The 18382-nt window shown below is 46.8% G+C and overlaps 1 protein-coding gene and 1 pseudogene across 1 annotated transcript in view; one reads left to right on the forward strand and one right to left on the reverse strand.

Moving 5' to 3' along the window:
* LOC118758873 (mortality factor 4-like protein 1) lies at positions 1-7225 on the reverse strand (annotated as a pseudogene).
* The window catches only part of LAMP3 (lysosomal associated membrane protein 3), a 25407-nt gene continuing 14200 nt past the window's right edge, over positions 7176-18382 (forward strand). Inside the window, exons 1-3 of the mRNA XM_058662210.1 lie at positions 7176-7275; positions 14312-15048; positions 16206-16334. Of these exons, the coding sequence (XP_058518193.1) occupies positions 7224-7275; positions 14312-15048; positions 16206-16334 (918 nt within the window). The 5' untranslated portion in view covers positions 7176-7223. The remainder of the gene's footprint in view (positions 7276-14311; positions 15049-16205; positions 16335-18382) is intronic.

The following is an 18382-nucleotide window of genomic DNA, read 5'->3' on the forward strand; positions in this document are numbered from 1 at the left end:
CTACTTCATAAGTACTGGCACTACATGGAACTCTGCCAAGTAAGAAGCAAGGCTCTTCTCATTCAGGGGTGTGTGAGCCAACATCGCTCCAACGCTCCAATGAGGCAAGCCATTGCAGTAGATGTGGCACTCCATTCCGTGGGTTGGGGTGCACTGGGGATGATCGGCAAGGATTTCTGCATACCACGGGTCTCTCAAATGTGTAGAGCAGCTGAGGGCCCAGCATTACACTGAAGTATTCTTTCTTCCCTCCCACAGCTTGACAGCATACTTCTTATTATCTCTTTCCACGAGATTTCTTACAATTTGCACAGTCCTCCAGAATGGAACCCCAAATTGGCATGAGGGTAAAGGAGTTGTTTTGGTCTGATAAGTAAGTCCCGAGCATCAACAAGCCATGGTATTCATTTTTCATGGATCTTTTCTTTCACTGTCATTGTACTCATGGCTGTTTCTTCATTTGAACAGTAGGGATCAGTAGGGGGGTCCTTTTTGGGTCTGATGATATTGCTACTGCCTCCACTTCCTGGTGCTTTATACTGATTCTTTTTGTTTTCCCATCTACATGTTTCTGTTGCAGGTCAGCTGCCTTCTTTCCAAGAGCAGCTCCTCGCACCTTGCCCTCTGCGTATTTATTGCCCCTGATTCGCTTTTTGAAGTTCTCGCTGTTTCTGTCCACATACTTGAGTACTCTGCTTTCTGAAACCCATTCATCCTCATTTTTAGCCTAAGCAGTGTAACACGTAAAGTATTGCACTTGTTTGTCCTTTCTGGCAACCTTTACACATGTTGCTTCATAAAGAAGAAGGCGGGGCCCAGCGTGGTAGCCTACCAGCTAAAGTCCTCACCTTTTATGTGCTGGGATCCCATATGGGTGCCGGTTCATATTCCAGCTGCTCCGCTTCCCATCCAGCTCCCTGCTTGTGGCCTGGGAAAGCAGTCGAGGATAACCAAAGCCTTGAGAACCTGCATCCAAGTGGGAGACCTGGAAGAAACTCCTGGCTCCTGGTTTTGGATCAGCTCAGCTCTGAGCATTATGACTACTTGGGGAGTGAACCAGCCGATGGAAGATCTGTCTTTTTTCTCTGCAAAATCTCATTTTCCAATAAAAATGACTAACTTTTTTTTTAAAGCTGTGAATGTTAAAAGAAAAAAAAAAAGAGGCCCATGAAAGCACAGTATTTGCTCACCCTCCTGAGATTCAGGTTTTGGAGTCAGCTTGAGTGATTCACCACCTCTTCCTTCTCTCACAAATCCCCCACGGAAAACCCTCCACCCACTCTGTACCCTAACTCTGCATCAGGCAAACTGTCAGGCACCACTGGGTCTACATCCTCATTATGGCTTTTTGGTCGTATAACCCAGTCATAAGTCATGGAACATCTGTATAGGAGAAAAACAGTTACAAGTCAAAGATAAATACACTTTTAAAACATAAAGCAATGGGGAAAATGTCCTTGAGGTGTAAAAAGCTTTTACAAATGATTATCAAGTTGGCACAGGTGCCTGTAAACAAGACAGGTTAACAACAGAAGAACAAGTTTTCATACTATGCATGTCACATCGAAGAGGCTCTAATGAACAATAACTCCAAAAGTTTCTTCCTTTTTCATTCTGTTGATATTGGCTCTTCTTCCCATGCTTGGTAGAATTCAGCAGTGTAGTTCCAGACCTTTCCTTTGAAGAGAGAATTAATAACTGGTTTAATCCCATTATTCATTATTGGTCTTTTCTACTATTTAATCTTGTAGGTTATATGTGTCCAGTAGTTTGCCTGTTTCTCAGATGTATCTAATTCCTTAGTGCATAACTGTTCATAGGAGTTTCTTATGATATGGTATCAGTTATAATATCTCCCTTTTCCTCTCTGATTTTGTCTGATTATTTCCTCTTTTTCTCCTAGTCTAGCTAAAGGTTTGTCAGTTTTGTTTCACTGATGTTTGTATTTCCTTGTAGTTTTAATTTGTATATCAATTTCTGTTTAGTTACCCAATTTGTTCACTTACTAATTTGCAGTTTGCTTTATGTTTGTTTTCTACTTCCTGAATATACTGTTAGGTTGTTTATTTGAGTATCTTTCTCCTTTTTTTGTGTAGGCATTTACTACCGTAAAACTTCCTCTTAATTCTTCTTTTTCTTTATTGCATAGGTTTTGGCATTACGTATTTCTATTTTTGTTTGCTTCAAATTGAAAAAGCTTTAATTTCCTCATTGAGTCATTGGCCATCTAGGAGCAAGTTCTCTAATTTCCATGTGCTTTTACAGTTTCAAATTTCTGTTGTTAATTTCTAGTTTTATTCCATTGTGGTCAGGAAAGACACATTTTTTTTGATTTGTTGAGGGTCTAGCAGGTAAAACTGCAACCCAGCATCCCATATGGGCACTGGTTCTAGTTCCAACTGTTCTACTTCCAATCCTCTCAAGGAGCCTAGAAAAGCAGCAGCGGAGGATTGGTCAAATGCTTTGGAGTACCTGAAGAACCTCCTGGCTCCTTGCTGCACAGCAGCTCAGCCCTGACCATTGTGGCCATTTGGGGACGTGAATCAGCAGACAGAAGATATATATCTCTCTCTCTCCCTTCATCTCTCTGCCTTTTAAATAAATAAATAACTCTTGGGGGGGAAAAAAACGACAAAAATTTGTTGAGACTTGTTTTGCAGTTTCTCTTATCTGTCTTGTAGAATGTTTGGGTGAGGAGAATGTGTATTCTGCAGTTGTTGGATGAACTGTTGTGTGGATGTCTGTTAAATTCACTGGCCTTCTGTAGAGTTTAACTGCAATGACTACTGATGGATGATCTTTCCATTGCTAAAAGTACTACTGTATTGGGAACTATCTCTCCCTCTGCACTTAAAATATCTGCTTTATTCATGCATTGCATATGAGAAGATTTTGAGAAGATTTTACATGGATTTCAACACATTTTTGCACAAAAATAAATTGTCTTTTTAAAATTTTGTTTATTTGAGAAGAAAGAGAGAGAGCATGCCACCATTAGCTGCTGGTTCACTTTCCAAATGCCCATAGTACCCAGAGGCCCAAGGAAGCAGCTAGGAGCTCAACCTAGTTCCCTTAGGAACTCAACCAATTGAACCATCACCACTGCCTCACAGGTCTGCTCTACCAGCTGGAATCAGGAGCTGGTCAGGAAGTGAATCTAGGTATTTCAAGCAGGACCTGAGTGTCTTAACCAGCATCTTTTATTCATTTTATTACAAAGTCAGATATACAGAGAGATGAGAGACAGAGAGGAAGATCTTCCGTCCGATGATTCACTCCCCAAGTGAGCTGCAATGGGCCGGTGCTGTGCCGATCCGAAGCCGGGAACCAGGAACCTTTTCCGGGTCTCCCACGCGGGTGCAGGGTCCCAATGCATTGGGCCGTCCTCGACTGCTTTCCCAGGCCACAAGCAGGGAGCTGGATGGGAAGTGGGGCTGCCGGGATTAGAACCGTTGCCCATATGGGATCCCGGGGCTTTCAAGGCGAGGACTTTAGCTGCTAGGCCACGCCGCCGGGCCCTGCAAGTTTATTTTAACCAGGAATCCAATCAGATTTTTTCCCCATGGAATGGCAGAGATCCAAGTACTTAAGCCATCGTCTGCTGATTCCTGAGATATGCATGAGCAGGAAGCTGGACCAGCAGCAGAGGCAGGACTCCATTCTACTATGGGATGTGAGTGTCCTCCGCTATGGCTTAACACTGCACTACATTGCCCATTCTAGTTTCCAGGATTATTTTAAAGACTTATTTATTTGGGCCTGACATAGTACCCTAACAGTTAAAAATATCTTTTTTTTTTTTTTTTTGTTCCTAAAGACTTATTTTCTTTCTATTGGAAAGTCAGATATATAGAGAGGAGGAGAGACAGAGAGGAAGATCTTCCGTCTGATGTTCACTCCCCAAGTGACCGCAATGGCTAGTGCTGAAGCCAGGAGCCTCCTCCAGGTCTCCCACGCAGGTGCAGGTTCCCAAAGATTTGGGTGGTCTACTGACTGCTTTCCCAGGCCACAAGCAGGGAGCTGGATGAGAAGTAGCGCTGCTGGGATTAGAACTGGTGGCCATATGGGATCCCGGGGCGTTCAAGGCGAGGAGTTCAGCTGATAGGCACCACGCTGGGCTGAAAAATAAGTAAATCTTTAAAAAAAAAAAGGCAGATTTATAGAGAGGAGAGACATAGAGAAAGATCTTCCTTCCACTGTCCCACTTGCGAAATGATTGCAAGGGCCACAGCTGAGCTGATTTTTTTTTTTTTTTAAATAATCTTACTTCGTTGATTAGGGTACAAAGGGTCAAGGGCTACAGGATGAAAGTGGATAATACCATTGTTTCCACACTAATATCATTTTTTCCCCTGTATCTGGGGTCAGGGGAGAAACAAAGAGAAAAGCCCCACCCAGCCTCCCACCCATCCCATATCCCCAATGTGAGGCGTGCTCTGAGGTTCCTGCTCAAGCAGTTTTGATAGTTCAACAGTTCTGGATTGCTGCCAATCTCGCCATTCCAATTGCAATGAAACCTATTCAGAGTCCCCTAGCTGACATAGTCCCTTCATGGTTGGGATTCTGAGATCAGCAGTTCAGTTGGTGGGATCTCCAAAGAAACTTCATCTGAGATGATCCCAAAGCTGACTCTTGCGTAAGTATGCCAGTACAGGGTCCGACACCGTCCGTCACCCCAATCAGCTTATGCACATGCTGGTCGTTGCTGTTGCCGGGTCAGTTCTGTTTCCAGCCCTGTCTTCCAAGGGAACCAATGGGTGTTGCAGTCCAGCTCGATCCTGTCCACTTTATACTCAGTCCTTACGGCAACCAGTGGGAGCAGCTGAGCTGATCTTAAGCCAGAAGCCTCTTCTGGATCTCCCGTATGAATGCAGAGTCCCAGGGACTTACGCCATCTTCCTCTGCCTCCCAAGACCATAAACAGGGACCTACATTGGCAAGTAGAGCAGCTCGGCCACAAATGGGCACCCATATGGTATGCCGGTGCTTGTAGGTGGAGGATTAACCTGTTAAAACATGGTCTTGGCCCCAGTTTCCAGGATTTATTTTTTATTTATCTATTTTTTTTATAAGCCAATTAATTTGACTTTTATTGTGTTGGAGGGAAAAAAGTGCAATAAATGGAACTGGCAGCTGGGAGTTGTTCAGCCCCCTTCCCCAGGGAGGTTTCAGGGAGACACCTAGGAATGGATGGCTTGGATGGGTCTGGCAGAAGGCAGGTGGATGGCAGTGATAGGTGGCTTGGAGGGAGCTCTGAGCCAGTGCTGGTGGGTGATAGAATCGATGTTTGTTCTGAGACCGCTTGGAGAAGAGCCGCTGTCCACTTGAGCACAGACTGACAACGCATCCATGCTTGCTCAGTGCTGCGCGGGTGCAGTGGAGCTTGGCGCTGCTCCAGGTGCCTGCCTCTAGGGCTGGGCAGTCCAGGTGGAGCCCAATGAGTTTACAATGTTGCCTGTGCCAGCCTTCATGGTCCCTTCTCCCTGTTCCCTCCATTGCATCCTAGGCTGAGACTGCACTCTTTTTTGGCGTTTTCAGCATCTCTAGTGTGGTGCCATATTGACCTATCCTATTCTCCATCACTGCTGGTATTCTGTGCTCCCCACTTCTGAGATATTGCTGGCCCAGCAGAGAGGACACAGGCTTCAGGACCACACAAACCATCGCAGCCCACGCCAGTCTGTTATGTGATGCTACATAGTTCAATTTCCACACCAATATAATGGAGAGTTAAAACAGCTACCTTCATAGAATTAACACATGCACCACATAGTGTTGGATACCCGGTGGGCATTCCTTTTAGGAAAACTATTGTCGTTATTCTCCCATTACCTTTCCAAGTCCTGCTACCTAAACCCATTCCCGATGATCTAATTCCTCCTCCAGTATGACTCAAAACAGAACCAGTCACTCTGTGGCCAGTATAGCATATCAATAAGTATTGATAAGTATCAATAAGTACTGGTTATCAACCAGGCAGTAAACAACTTGAAGGGATATCTCAAAAACCTAGTCTTGAACTCCTCTTCAGCAGTAATGCAGTCCAATGTTGAAAGCCCTAGATGGTCAAATCAGATTGGATTATTTACCTGAGTGACTTTGGGCAAGCCACATGGCCTCTCTGTGCTATTTTAACTATCTGTAGGAGATCGCAGTAGTCACAACATGGCCCATGTGGAGTGACTGTGGACTCAAAGTGAGGAGCAGATACTTGGTGGGTAGTATCTGCTTATTTATCATTTGTTGAATAAATCCACAATAAGGCCAGAACACAACTGCTGAAATTCAGTTCACTGGCAAAAGTTAACTTCACTTCCCACCGCAAAACTCACTTTGAAACACATTGCAAGCTTGAGTACATTTATTTGGATAGCATTTGGAACCACACAATAGGACAAAGTCATCTGGTTTTTGTTTGTTTGTTTTTCCCAGAAAATGAGTTGAGGCTAGCCCTGACCTTGGGCATCCTCACAGGCTGCAGACATTGACCCAGCCTAGGACAGATCACTGCCGCTTTGTCTAGTTAACAGATGAAGGAAGACAAGAAGGGTGTCTTCCTAAAATATTGAGTATTTTCCATGTTTCAGTATTTGGGGTTTTCAAAACCACCTACCAGTACTGCCCATTTCATGGGAGAAGGACTTGAAGCTCAGAGAGCCCAGCGTCATACAGCTGGGGCGTTAGCAGAGCCAAATTCAAGCCCTGTCTGCGTCCCACCCAGTGAGATGCCATTGGAATCTCCATAAAAGCTCCAGAACCAACGCGTGCACCCACTGTCCAAGCCTTCCCTGCTCCCTCTCATGACCCAGGGAGGATTGTCTCCTGGGCTTAGAGAAATGTCCTTGCGCGGTAGGAGAAAAGAGAGTGAGAGAAGGGCCCTGGTAGGGCCTCCAGCTCCGGTGCAGAAACTGCCTGGCCCGGGCTGCTCCTTTGCCCTTGGCCGTTCCCACCGCGTGCCCGCCCTCGTCAAACCCAGACGGACTGAGAGAAAAGCACCGGCGTTTGCACCCGGGCTCTCGTGGTTCCCGCCCGCCAGCGCACCCCTTGGGCGGGTCTTTCCGCCACTTCTCATAAAGCCGGACCTTTGGCCTCCTCCACCAGTGAGCGAGCGGCCAAGAGCTGCAGCGTTGCTGTGGGATTCGCACCCAAGCGTCCGTAGCACCCCCGTGGGTCCGGAAGCCCAGCCGTGCGCGCAGCCCGCGCTAGCTCTCGCCAGCCCAGCCATGCTCCGGCTCTCGCCAGCGGCGACTGCGCTCCTCGTAATGTCCTTGGCCGGTGAGTGACTTTCCAATGTGGCCCTGCCCTGTCGGATCCCCTCGAAACGCGTTCTGGTGTCCCTTACCGAGGCGAGGCTGGAGAAGGTGCGGATCGCTCACCTGTAGTTATGACTCCTTCAGCCAGAAAACGCTCCAGCCTGCTTGCTTTTCCCCACCGGCTTGTTTTCTGTGGGCTGTGAGGCTGGTGGAGTACACGAGGAGACGCTGTCCCTGGTTCTCAGAGATTCCTAGCAACCGTTAGGGAGAGTTAGAGAAACCACTAAGATTTAGTAGACGGCCCATTGAGCCAGGGCTTGGGAACAGGGCTGTTGCTTTGTGATCTGGAAAAAGTGGTCATAGCTTGCTTTTTGCTTATTTCTCACACGGAGATGTTGTGAACAGCAGGCTGTGAGGACGCATCACCAAACTGCCTTTTCAGCAAGAGGCAAGCCAGGGCGTCAAATATGGAAACAGATGAGCAAAAGCATCTTTCAGATTCCAGACACTGGGAAGTAGAGCTTAGAATCACAGGAAGAGTCTCCAGAAAGTTCATGGAAATACACATTGTGAAAAAACAAAACAAAACAAACAAGCAAACAAAAAACTGCATGGATTTCCGTTTTTATTAATCTGAAAGGCAGAGAGGTAGAGATAGAGGAAGAGGTAGGAAAAGAGGGATCTGCTGGTCTCAACTGCTGGGTTGGGCCAAGTCAAAGCCAGAAACCCACAATGCCATCTGGGTTTCCCACAAGGGTGGAAAGGGCACAAACACTTAGGTCATGTTTCACTGCCTTCCCAGGCACATGAGCAGGGGGCTGGATCAGAAGTAGAACAGCCAGGAATAAAAGCTGTCGGAGTATATCCAACAGGATAGCAAGCTGATGCTCTGACATGGGATGCCAGCATCGCAGAGTGGATTATCCCGCTCTGCCACAATGCCTGCACCAGACTTATCCTTGAATTCCACTTTCCAGGAACTTTTCCAGGTCACCTTGTGGTTTATGCTGCAATTGTCTGCTTTCACTGGAACATTTTCCATCCTGGAGTATTGAGTTCTGTTCCATGATTAATTTGCAGTTCCTTCTAGGACCACTGAATTAGTGTGTGAGGCAGTTTACTGCATCCACGTTGCCCTGCTGGTAGGCTCAAGGGAGGCACACAGTGGCCCTTGGTTGAAGCGGTGGGAAGGCTCACACCCCTGCCCCACTCCAGGCTGATTTTTCTGGGCCATCCTTTCAGAATCACGGTGCCTTGTTCGTGGCAGGTGTAAGAGGATATCATCACTGCATTTCCCAGGGCAAGCAAATCAAGCAAACACACGACCTCAGCTAGTAGTAGCCCCAGGAACTGAGTGACCCTGAATGGCTGACAGGTGACTGGCAGGCTCAGGGCCCCAGTGACTTCCGGGAAGTGAAAGGCCAAGAGCAGCAGAGATGTCCCCTTGTCCTTTCCTGTCTGAGCACCAGCACTTGGAGGTGGAGGAAGCAGAAACATGAGAGGTTCCTCCTCAGAAGTGACCTCTGCCCCAGGGCAGATGGTGCTTGTATGGCCTTTGAGGGGTGCCGCAGGACTGGATTAAGCCCTGACCCTTACTGCAGACAGGCCTTGCCCAGCATGCTGGACTTTTTAGGTGCCCAGTTCCCTCACAGATAAGGGGAAATGGAGAGAGACCTCTCCCAGGGGTGCTGGGAAGACCAACTGAAACAGCAGCTTGCAAAGGGTGGCCCTGCTGCCGTCCCTCAACTCTGTTTATTCTGCTTCTGGTCATTCACCTGTGCCACCCCTGACTGCATGGGGTGGGAACAGCAATGACCACTGTGTCCTGGAACCTTCTTTGTGCCAAGCACTGTACCCACCCAACAATCTGCTACGTCCTCCCCTTGGCTTGGGAGGAAGTGGAGGCACCAAGAGGCATAATAACTTACCCACTGTCACAAGGCTAGGCAGCGACACAGTTGCGCTCTGAATCCAACTTTGCACGCATAGCAGCTGTCGCCTCTACTTGCCTGTTTCCTCTAAGAATCTTGAAAACAGTTGCTGTTATTGACCTCATTTTACAGATGAGAGCACTGAGGCAAAGGCTGGAGGTCTTCCAATTAGCAAGTGGCAGCCCTGAGACTGGCGTATGAGAAATCTGGCTTTCAGGTTCCTGCTCTGCTTGGTTGACCTACATAGCACTGTGTGCATAGACCCAAGAAGTACTTGCTGAGTTGGAGATGAACAAAAACCACAAGAAATTCTGTAGAGAGAAGCATAACTTGCAGTGAAACTAGAGGAGTAATCTTCATCTAGCTATTTTATGTCCCTGGTCTCCAGTTCCTCCCCACTGAAGCTCATTGTAGTGAGGTTTATGATCAGCTGCACATGAAGGACAAGAATCGTTACATAACAGTGGTGTGAACAAGATAGCCGCTTGCCGTTCTCAGACAAAATCATGTCCAGAAGAATTCATACTGCTTCTAATGTGGGGGCTCATCATTGGCCCCTACTCTTCTTATGGGTATAGGTAACTTCTAACTACACGTGATCTCTGGGTTCCCTATGTCTGCTATCACGTACAAATTGAAGGAAGTAAAACAGAAGGGCATTAAGAGACAGCCATGTGGGTAACTGCGCATGCTTCAATCAGCCCTCCCAGAAAGTGGACATGACGCTGTCAGTTGTCTGGCACACCAGTCACATGTCCCCACGCCAGAGAAAAGGCTTGGATGTCTGATTCTGTCAATGCTAAGCTTAAACTCAAGGTTCCACTACTAAAGGCCTGGAGCACCTTCAGGTCCAGGGTTTCCTTTCTCTGTCTGCTATGACTCCTTCTGCTCTAGGTACAGTGCTTGGGGGAAGAGGACTGACTCCAGTTCCTCTTCTAGGCATGGCCATGGGTCTCCCACTAGCACACAGTTGTGTCCATAAAGGTTGTGCAGTCTCTGTGACCTGCTAGGCCTGTAACCCCCTCCACTCCCTAGTTCCTGTTACACTGAACCCTTGCTGTCCTCCTGACACTTGAGTCTTCTGCTCTTCTTCTTGTCTAGAAGGTCAGCTCTCCTCCTCACCTGCCTAAGGATGTCTCCTTGTGCTGTAGTGCTCCCTGAACCCCTCACTCCCATGGCATCAGGGGGCGGGGTGGTAACCCTTGTCCCTGAGAGAAGTCTGGTCTAGTGTGTGTATGCCTCCAAGGGCTTTGAGTACCCTGAAACCAGGCCTGCCTCTGAAAGCCTGTACAAACCTATTGAACTGGCTGTAGCAGGGAGACCATCTGACTGCCATGTGGGAAGTGACTGCTGGTCAGGGAAATTCCTAGAGAAGAGGTAGTGGCTGACTTCCCCAGGGACTGAGCAGTGACTCATTTTGCTGCCTGCTACAGATCACAGGGGAACCAAAACCTTCTCACATCTCATCCTGCAGAAGGCCAGCCAAAGGAGTCTAAGCCAGGCACCAAGGGTCTGAGCTAATTATGAGCTGAGCCGCCTGCATCCTGGAGAGGGATGCTGAGGCAAGAGAGATTGACACACTAGGGTGTGAACCCCAATACTGTGTTCTTTGAATACAGGGAGGGTCAAGATAGATTCTGAGCTACACCCTGCCCTTGCTTCTTCCCTCTGCCTTCTTTGTTGGTCTCATATAGACTAGTGACCTTGACTGAACTTCCAGGCGCTAAAGGCCCCGTTCAAAACCCATGTGTCAGTTTTGACTGACTACATTTACCCCTGTCAATTTTCTGTCTGGTTGCCTGTCCATCTTCTGTACCACACACAAGAAGACATCCTTCAAGCAGACAGGAAGGTAGATGGTGTTCTAGACAGGAAGAAGAGTGTGTGCAAAACAAGGAGGCTTCAGCAGCCTCGTGTGTCTGGAGGGAAAGAGAGGGGTCTAAGAGAGAAAGGAGAAGGGGAATATCAATGTGATTTGATGCCCAGTATGACACAGCCTGTAACACAGCAGTGAACTTGGCACTGTGGTCCCAGCCTTCTGTCCACCAACCACACTCCTCGTCCGGAAGATATGCCTCCGTGCCCGATCAGCCACCCATCCCATTCATCTCTTCCGAAAGAGGAGTCCCATTGCATCTCATAAAGTCTCCCCTTTTATAAGGTGTACTAGTCCTTTGAGTTTTTTCTCATCAGTTGAGATGATTTGCTTTAACTTAGAAGGATTGTATCAAGCACGTGGTTACCTCCTGAAGACAGCAACATGCAAATGGTTTTTCAGGCTGTGGGCATCTCTCTGTAGCAATTCTTGCTTTATCATGAGGTATTTCTAGAAATTACATTTGACAGTGATTTCTCTTCTCCATAATAATTGCATAAACTAAGTAAAGTTCCTATTGGTTTCTAACCAAAGAATAGACAATGCATATTTAGCCTAAAGTGCTAAAATAACTCTTCAACAAAAATCATTTCCGTAACAACCTTGAAGTGAAACATCTTCCTCCAAGCCCTGTGATATGGATGTTCCACCTATAGTAATCTTAAAATCTACAATTGTCAAGTTGCATTTAATTTATCCAAATGCATGAATTAAATACAAAGAACACTTAAATGATAATTTTAGACACTATTAGTGTGTCTTTATAAGGAGTTATCCAAGGCTGTCTGAACTGATGCTTTGTTTTTTTTTTTTAAGATTTATTTATTTTATTACAAAGTCAGATATACAGAGAGGAGAGACAGAGAGGAAGATATTCCGTCCGATGATTCACTCCCCAAGTGAGCTGCAATGGCTGGTGCTGTGCCGATCCAAAGCCGGGAACCAGGAACCTCTTCCGGGTCTCCCACGCAGGTGCAGGGTCCAAAAGCTTTGGGCCGTCCTCTCCTGCTTTCCCAGGCCACAAGCAGGGATCTGGATGGGAAGTGGAGCTGCCGGGATTAGAACCGGAGCCCATATGGGATCCCGGCATGTTCAAGGCGAGGACTTAGCCGCTAGTCCACACCGCTGGGTCCTGAACTGATGCTTTTATCTTTCCCACTTCGCAAACTACCTGCACTGGAATAATTGTGTTCGTAGGGAGGGACCAGGGAGATTCTGAGAGCCAGCATTTAAACCAAGACAGGAAGGATAGCTCGCCTGAAATAACAGAGCCACTATGCCTTAATTTTCTTTCTTAAATGGCAAGGACTCAGCCATTCAAAATGTACAGCAAGGAAGTTGCACAACTGGCCTGTGTTTAGGAAAACAGTGGGTGACAAGAAGATAAAAAGCGAAATAAGGCTCATTTGTGGTTCAGTGGTTAGTTTGCCTGTAACTCAGGCATTCCATATGAGTGCTGGTTCAAATCCTGGCTACTCCACTGCTGATCCAGTTCCTTTCTTTTTCTTTCTTTTTTTTTTTTTTTTTTAGATTTATTTATTTTTAGTGCAAAGTCAGATATACAGAGAGGAGAGACAGAGAGGAAGATCTTCTGTCCGCTGATTCACTTCCCAGGTGGCTGTTACAGTCGGAGCTGAGCTGATCTGAAACCAGAAGCCAGTAGCTTCTTCCGGGTCTCTGATGTGGGTGCAGGATCCCAATGTTTTGGGCCATCCTTGACTGGTTTCCCAGGCAAAGATATACAGAGAGGAGGAGAGACAGAGAGGAGAATCTTCCGTCCGATGATTCACTCCCCGAGTGAGCGCAACGGCCGGTTCTGTGCCGATCTGAAGCCGGGAGCCAGGAACCTCTTCCGGGTCTCCCACACGGGTGCAAGGTGCCAAAGCATTGGGCTGTCCTCGACTGCTTTCCCAGGCCCCAAGCAGGGAGCTGGATGGGAAGCGGAGCTGCCGGGACACGAACTAGCACCCATATGGGCTCCCAGCACGTGTAAGGCGAGGACTTTAACTACCAGGCTACTGTGCTGGGCCCAATTCAGCTCCTTTCTAATGAGCCTGGGAAAGCAGTAGAACGTAACCCAAGAGCTTGTGTCCCTGCCATTCTCATGGGAGAAGTGGATGGAGTTCGAGGCTCTTGGCTTGAGCCTGCCCAGGCTTGGCTGTTGTGGCCATAGCAGGAATGAACCAGTGGGTGGAGGCTGTCTCTCTCACTCTCTGTATCTATCTACAACTCTGTCTTTAAAATAAGTAAATAAATGCACTTAAAATACATAAGGGACTATATTGTTCGGAAATGAGTGTCTCATGAGGGCTAATTAAGCATAGCTTTTGTAATACATGGGAAAGATTCCACGGTGTATCAAGTTAGGGTTTAAACTAGTTTAGGCCAACTTTAAGACCTCTCTCTGATCTCTGATTTGTAATTCTATGAATACAATAAAACTTTTTGTCTGAATTGTTGTTATCCAAGCTGCCCCAGTTATGTCAGATCGTTAGGTGAGGATATTTCAGAAAGTTTGTGGGCAAAATGGAATTAAAGGAGTTTTGTGGTGCAGAAATTGTGAAATCCCTGCATACCAAAAGTCTTCAAAAGTTATGAAACAACCAAGCATTGGTTTGAATGGTTTCTTAAACATTTCTGCACCAAAGGAAACTTGTCTTTTAATTCTATTTCTTTGCACACGTTGACACTTATCACCTTGGGAAATAGTACCATATCTCATCCGAAGAGGCTTAGATGTCTGCAGTGTGGTCATTGGCCTGTAAAATAACTGGAGTATAGAGGCCAGCGCCATGGCATAGTAGGCCAAGCCTCCTCTGGTAAGTACTGGCATCTGATATGGGCACTGATTTGTGGCTCCACTTCCAATCCAGCTCCCAGAGGATGGCCCAAGCTCGTAGGACCCTGCACCACTGTGAATGACATGGCAGAAGCTCCTGGCGTTTGGATCGGCCCATTTCAGCCCACTGTGGCCATTTGGGGAGTGAACCAGTAGATCAAAGATTTCCCTCTCCCTGTCTCTCCTTGTGTCTCCATAGTTTTATCTTTCACATAAAAATAAAACAAATCTTTAAAAAAAATACGTAACTACAACTGACACATTACAGTTGTGACCTAGTGGTGGAATGTTTGACAATCTTCACTCTGCGGTTATAGTGTGGTGAATTTCCATCAAATCTAAAATCAATCATGTTATTTTGAAAATGAACAATAGATTATTGTCTTAAGACCTCCTCCCCTCCAATTTGCAGTAATTTTGCATGATGGTAGCCGAATGAGTGTGAAGGCGCTTTCTGGAATCAGAGCCCATCTTCAGTCCACAACGACAGCAGTACGGACCAGAGCACTGCCTTCTCTCCTGCAACAGACTCACCCCATGCCCAACAGTACTTTGCCAGAGAGTTCAACAGATGGACCTGTCACCTCTGCAGTGACTGCCATGACCACCAGCCCTGAAAACTCAACCACACACATGGTGAAAATCTTAACCACCCTGGGAATGACCAACAGTACCCCCTCCACCATCCCAGTTATGACCCACACCCTAGTCACAACTCAGGCCACAACCAACAATTCACACCCAGCTACTCCGGTCACAGAAGCTACAATCGGCCCCAGCTTAGCTACTCATGCCCAGCCACCCACTACCACTCCTTGTGGCAATACAACTGGAAGGGATCCATCAACTGTTCGCCACACAACTGGGAAAACAACCCAACACAGGAAGCAGACCACCATCCTGACAACTCTGGCCACAGAGCCACATGGAAACACAACCAGTCAGAAGTCTGTCCAAACCTCCCACACCCCAGGAACAGCATCACACAATGCCACCCAGACCATTTCCCCTGCCTCCATCCTTACTGGACCCACCCTTGCACCCCGGCCTACATCAGCCAAGACTGGAACTTATCAAGTTCGAAATGGGAGCAGACTCTGTATAAAAGCAGAGATGGGGTTACAACTGGTTGTTCAAGACAAAGAGGCGGTAAGTTGGGGCTGAAGGACTATAATGCCAGCTTCTAAATGCCAAGATAGAATTTACCTTGCTAGAAATGAGCATTTCCTTGCATCCTATGTCTTTAAATGAAGTAAATTACTGTGAGTTCATCTTTCTGCAGGGTGCTTCATTGAAAGGTGGATATGGGGGTAGACGATGTGGTGCAGGGGTTCACACCCGCTTGGGATGCCTGCATCCCATACCTGCATGTCTGAGTTTGAGTCTCAGTTCCACTCCCGATTCCAGGTTTCTGTTCATGTGCATTCTGGGGGTGGGGCAAGAAAGGATGCATGGCTCCAGGAGTTGGGTCCATGCCCTCTATGTGGGAGATGTGGATTGAGTCCCTGATTCTTGCTTCTGATCTTGCCCAGCCATGACTGTTGTGGGAGTTTGGGGAGTGATTCAGTGGAGGGAAGATCTCAGTCTTTCTGATATTCAAACAAAACAGAACAAAAACCATTTAGAATACATGTGTATTCATAGTAGTGCCTGGACATGAGAAGGTACACAACAAAAATCTAAATATGTACTCTTCCCTTCCAGACATCATGGGCAGAGTGTTGAGGTGTGTTCAGTGTGGCTAGCCTGGCCCACCATTCTTCATAACTTCCAAGCTCAAGCTCCTTTGCTGTGAAAGGAAGATGGGTTTTTGTAGTTCTGGGCAGCTAGGACATTCATATGGAAGTCCAGATTAAAAAATAGATAAATGAAGAAGGGCTGTGATTGTTTGAATTACTAAAAGGATATATTCCTAAAACAATCCTTTCCTTTTTTGCACGTTATTTTTATAGTTTCATAAAACACATCCAGATTTTGATTTGAGACAGAGGCATTTTAGAGAGCAAATACCCCTTACACCCCCATTCCCCACCCCAGTACCTTTCAACATGTTTAACTTAAGGAAAGTCAAGTTCCATGCAGCTTATCAGGAATACACCTGCTGTGAAGCATCAGACAACTCCTGTTGGCACTTACAAAGCCTCTTTAAGAAAGCTTTGGATGGTGACTGGGACTGATAGGATGCCATCTTTCTGGGGACTTTGCAAGGGAGCACTTGCTCAGCCGTGGCTTTGGATTCACTGTATCTCCAGTTCCTTCCGGGTTCATCTCTACTTTGTGTTGCTCATCTGTCTTCTTTCTTTCAGGTCTTCTCACCTCAGAGATACTTCAACATCGACCCCAACACAACCCAAGTTTCTGGGAACTGTGGCTGCCGAAAATCCAACCTCTTTTTACATTTCCAGGGTGGACTTGTGAATTTCACATTTACCAAGGTGAGGCAAGAGTTCCTTGGCACTAACCAACCCTTGTGTGGCTTCCCCTCTCCTGGTGCCCTGGGGCCCAGTGGTGCAATCTCACACTTTAGTGTAAGGCCCAGCAGAACCAGATTTCAGAGTCTTTTGAGATCTTTGCTGATAAGAATGAAAGGTGCGGGGTGGAGTGTCCACATCTCTTGTTTGCCTTCTTCTCCCTTCAACTTCCTCTATGCAACAGAAGGAGGTTTTCAGAACCTCTTAGCAGAGACTTGGTCTCAGGCCATATTTGTACTTAACTGAAGGAGGAAGTTGTGTAGATGAACTGATCTCTAGAAATTCCCAGTGAACACCAGAGTAACAAGATCATTTTAAGAGCAAAATCAAATGTCAGAATGGGTTTTTTCCAACCTCAGTGGGCAAAAGTCAGGGATTAACCAGGTGCTAGATTTTCTGGGCCATCTTCTGCAAGTGTATAGACAACAAAGGGGAGTGGACTGAATATAGGCCTTGAAATCAGAGTCCAACACAAATCTGAATCTGTCATTTGCTCTCCTTGTGACAACAGATGGGCAAGTTAACCTGTCAGAGCTGACTTTTGTTATTTGAAAAGGAGTGGAAGAAGAATTGGTAATCACCTTCATAAGGGGCAAACCCATGCAGATAGAAGCTGTAATTGCAGTGAGTGGGATTGGCAAGTGCGCTGGAATCCCAGATGAGGCTGGTGATCTCACTCTGTGGGGCACCTGTCCCTGGTTGCCCCACAGTGTCTTTCTTTTTTTTTTTTTTTTTAAAGATTTATTCATTTTATTACAAAGTCAGATATACAGAGAGATGAGAGACAGAGAGGAAGATCTTCCGTCTGATGATTCACTCCCCAAGTGAGCCACAACTGGCCGGTGCTGAGCCGATCCGAAGCCGGGAACCTGGAACCTCTTCCAGGTCTCCCACGCGGGTGCAGGGTCCCAATGCATTGGGCCGTCCTCGGCTGCTTTCCCAGGCCACAAGCAGGGATCTGGATGGGAAGTGGAGCTGCCGGGATTAGAACCAGAGCCCATATGGGATCCCGGGGTGTTCAAGGCGAGGACTTTAGCCGCTAGGCTATGCCGCTGGGCCCCCACAGTGTCTTTCAAGCAGACCAAGCATGAATCAGAGAGGGACACAGGAGGATCCTTCACCTGGGACCTGGTCTCAGGCTAGTGAGGATCATGTTTTCATCTTTAAGATGGGAACTCTCACACCTACCTATTAGGACTCCATGGAAGATTAGAAACAGGCTGTGTAAACTGTGCAGCACAGTGTGTGGTACTTATTAACCATCAATGGCCATAATTACAAATTTAGCTTAAAACTGGCCTTTATTTGTGATGCTGGAATCAAGCAATATGTCATTTTCTAAAATAGAATGAGCAATATGGGGAACTGAGCAGAGGAGGTTGGATGAATCTAGAGAAAAGGCTAAGTAAGGAAGGCAGAAACAATGAGCAGATTGGTTATGCCAAAGTTACTTTTCTTTGTAGTGGCTGCAGCAGGGGGACTTCCTTATTATGCCAACTAATAGGGGCTTGTTTAGGGATTGGGGTGTTTCTCTCTCTGTTTCATCTTGGTGGTCTGGAACTCCAGCATGAGTGACTTCATTTTGGTGTGGTCTGTTGGAACGAGTGCAGGATACTAGCCCAGACGAATGGCCTTCACGCATCTTATTTCACACCATGCTCAAGGAAGAGTGTGGCTAAGGTTGTTGTACATAGCTTGGTCTTACATGCTTTATCCTCCTGATACATCCTTTTCTCCAAGAGGTAGAGATGAACTTGAGCAGTCAGCAGTTTTCTTTGGATGCCAAATGGGAAAGGCATAGTATCAGAAGAGGCAGAATAAATGCTGTCTCCTTGAATACTTGAAGTTAAACTCTATAGGTGTCAGGAATTTCTCAAAAAGCTGCCTTGACAAACTGGCAGGACAGACATCTATAAACATTTGTGCTTTAGTTCAGGGCCCAGTTCCACCTGTGCCACTGCCCAGACACTGTGTGAGTAATGGCCCAAGGGAAGGCAGCAGAAATCCCCAGC

Source organism: Ochotona princeps, chromosome 3 (genome assembly GCF_030435755.1).
Source record: "Ochotona princeps isolate mOchPri1 chromosome 3, mOchPri1.hap1, whole genome shotgun sequence".
NCBI classification, from domain to species: Eukaryota; Metazoa; Chordata; class Mammalia; order Lagomorpha; family Ochotonidae; genus Ochotona; species Ochotona princeps.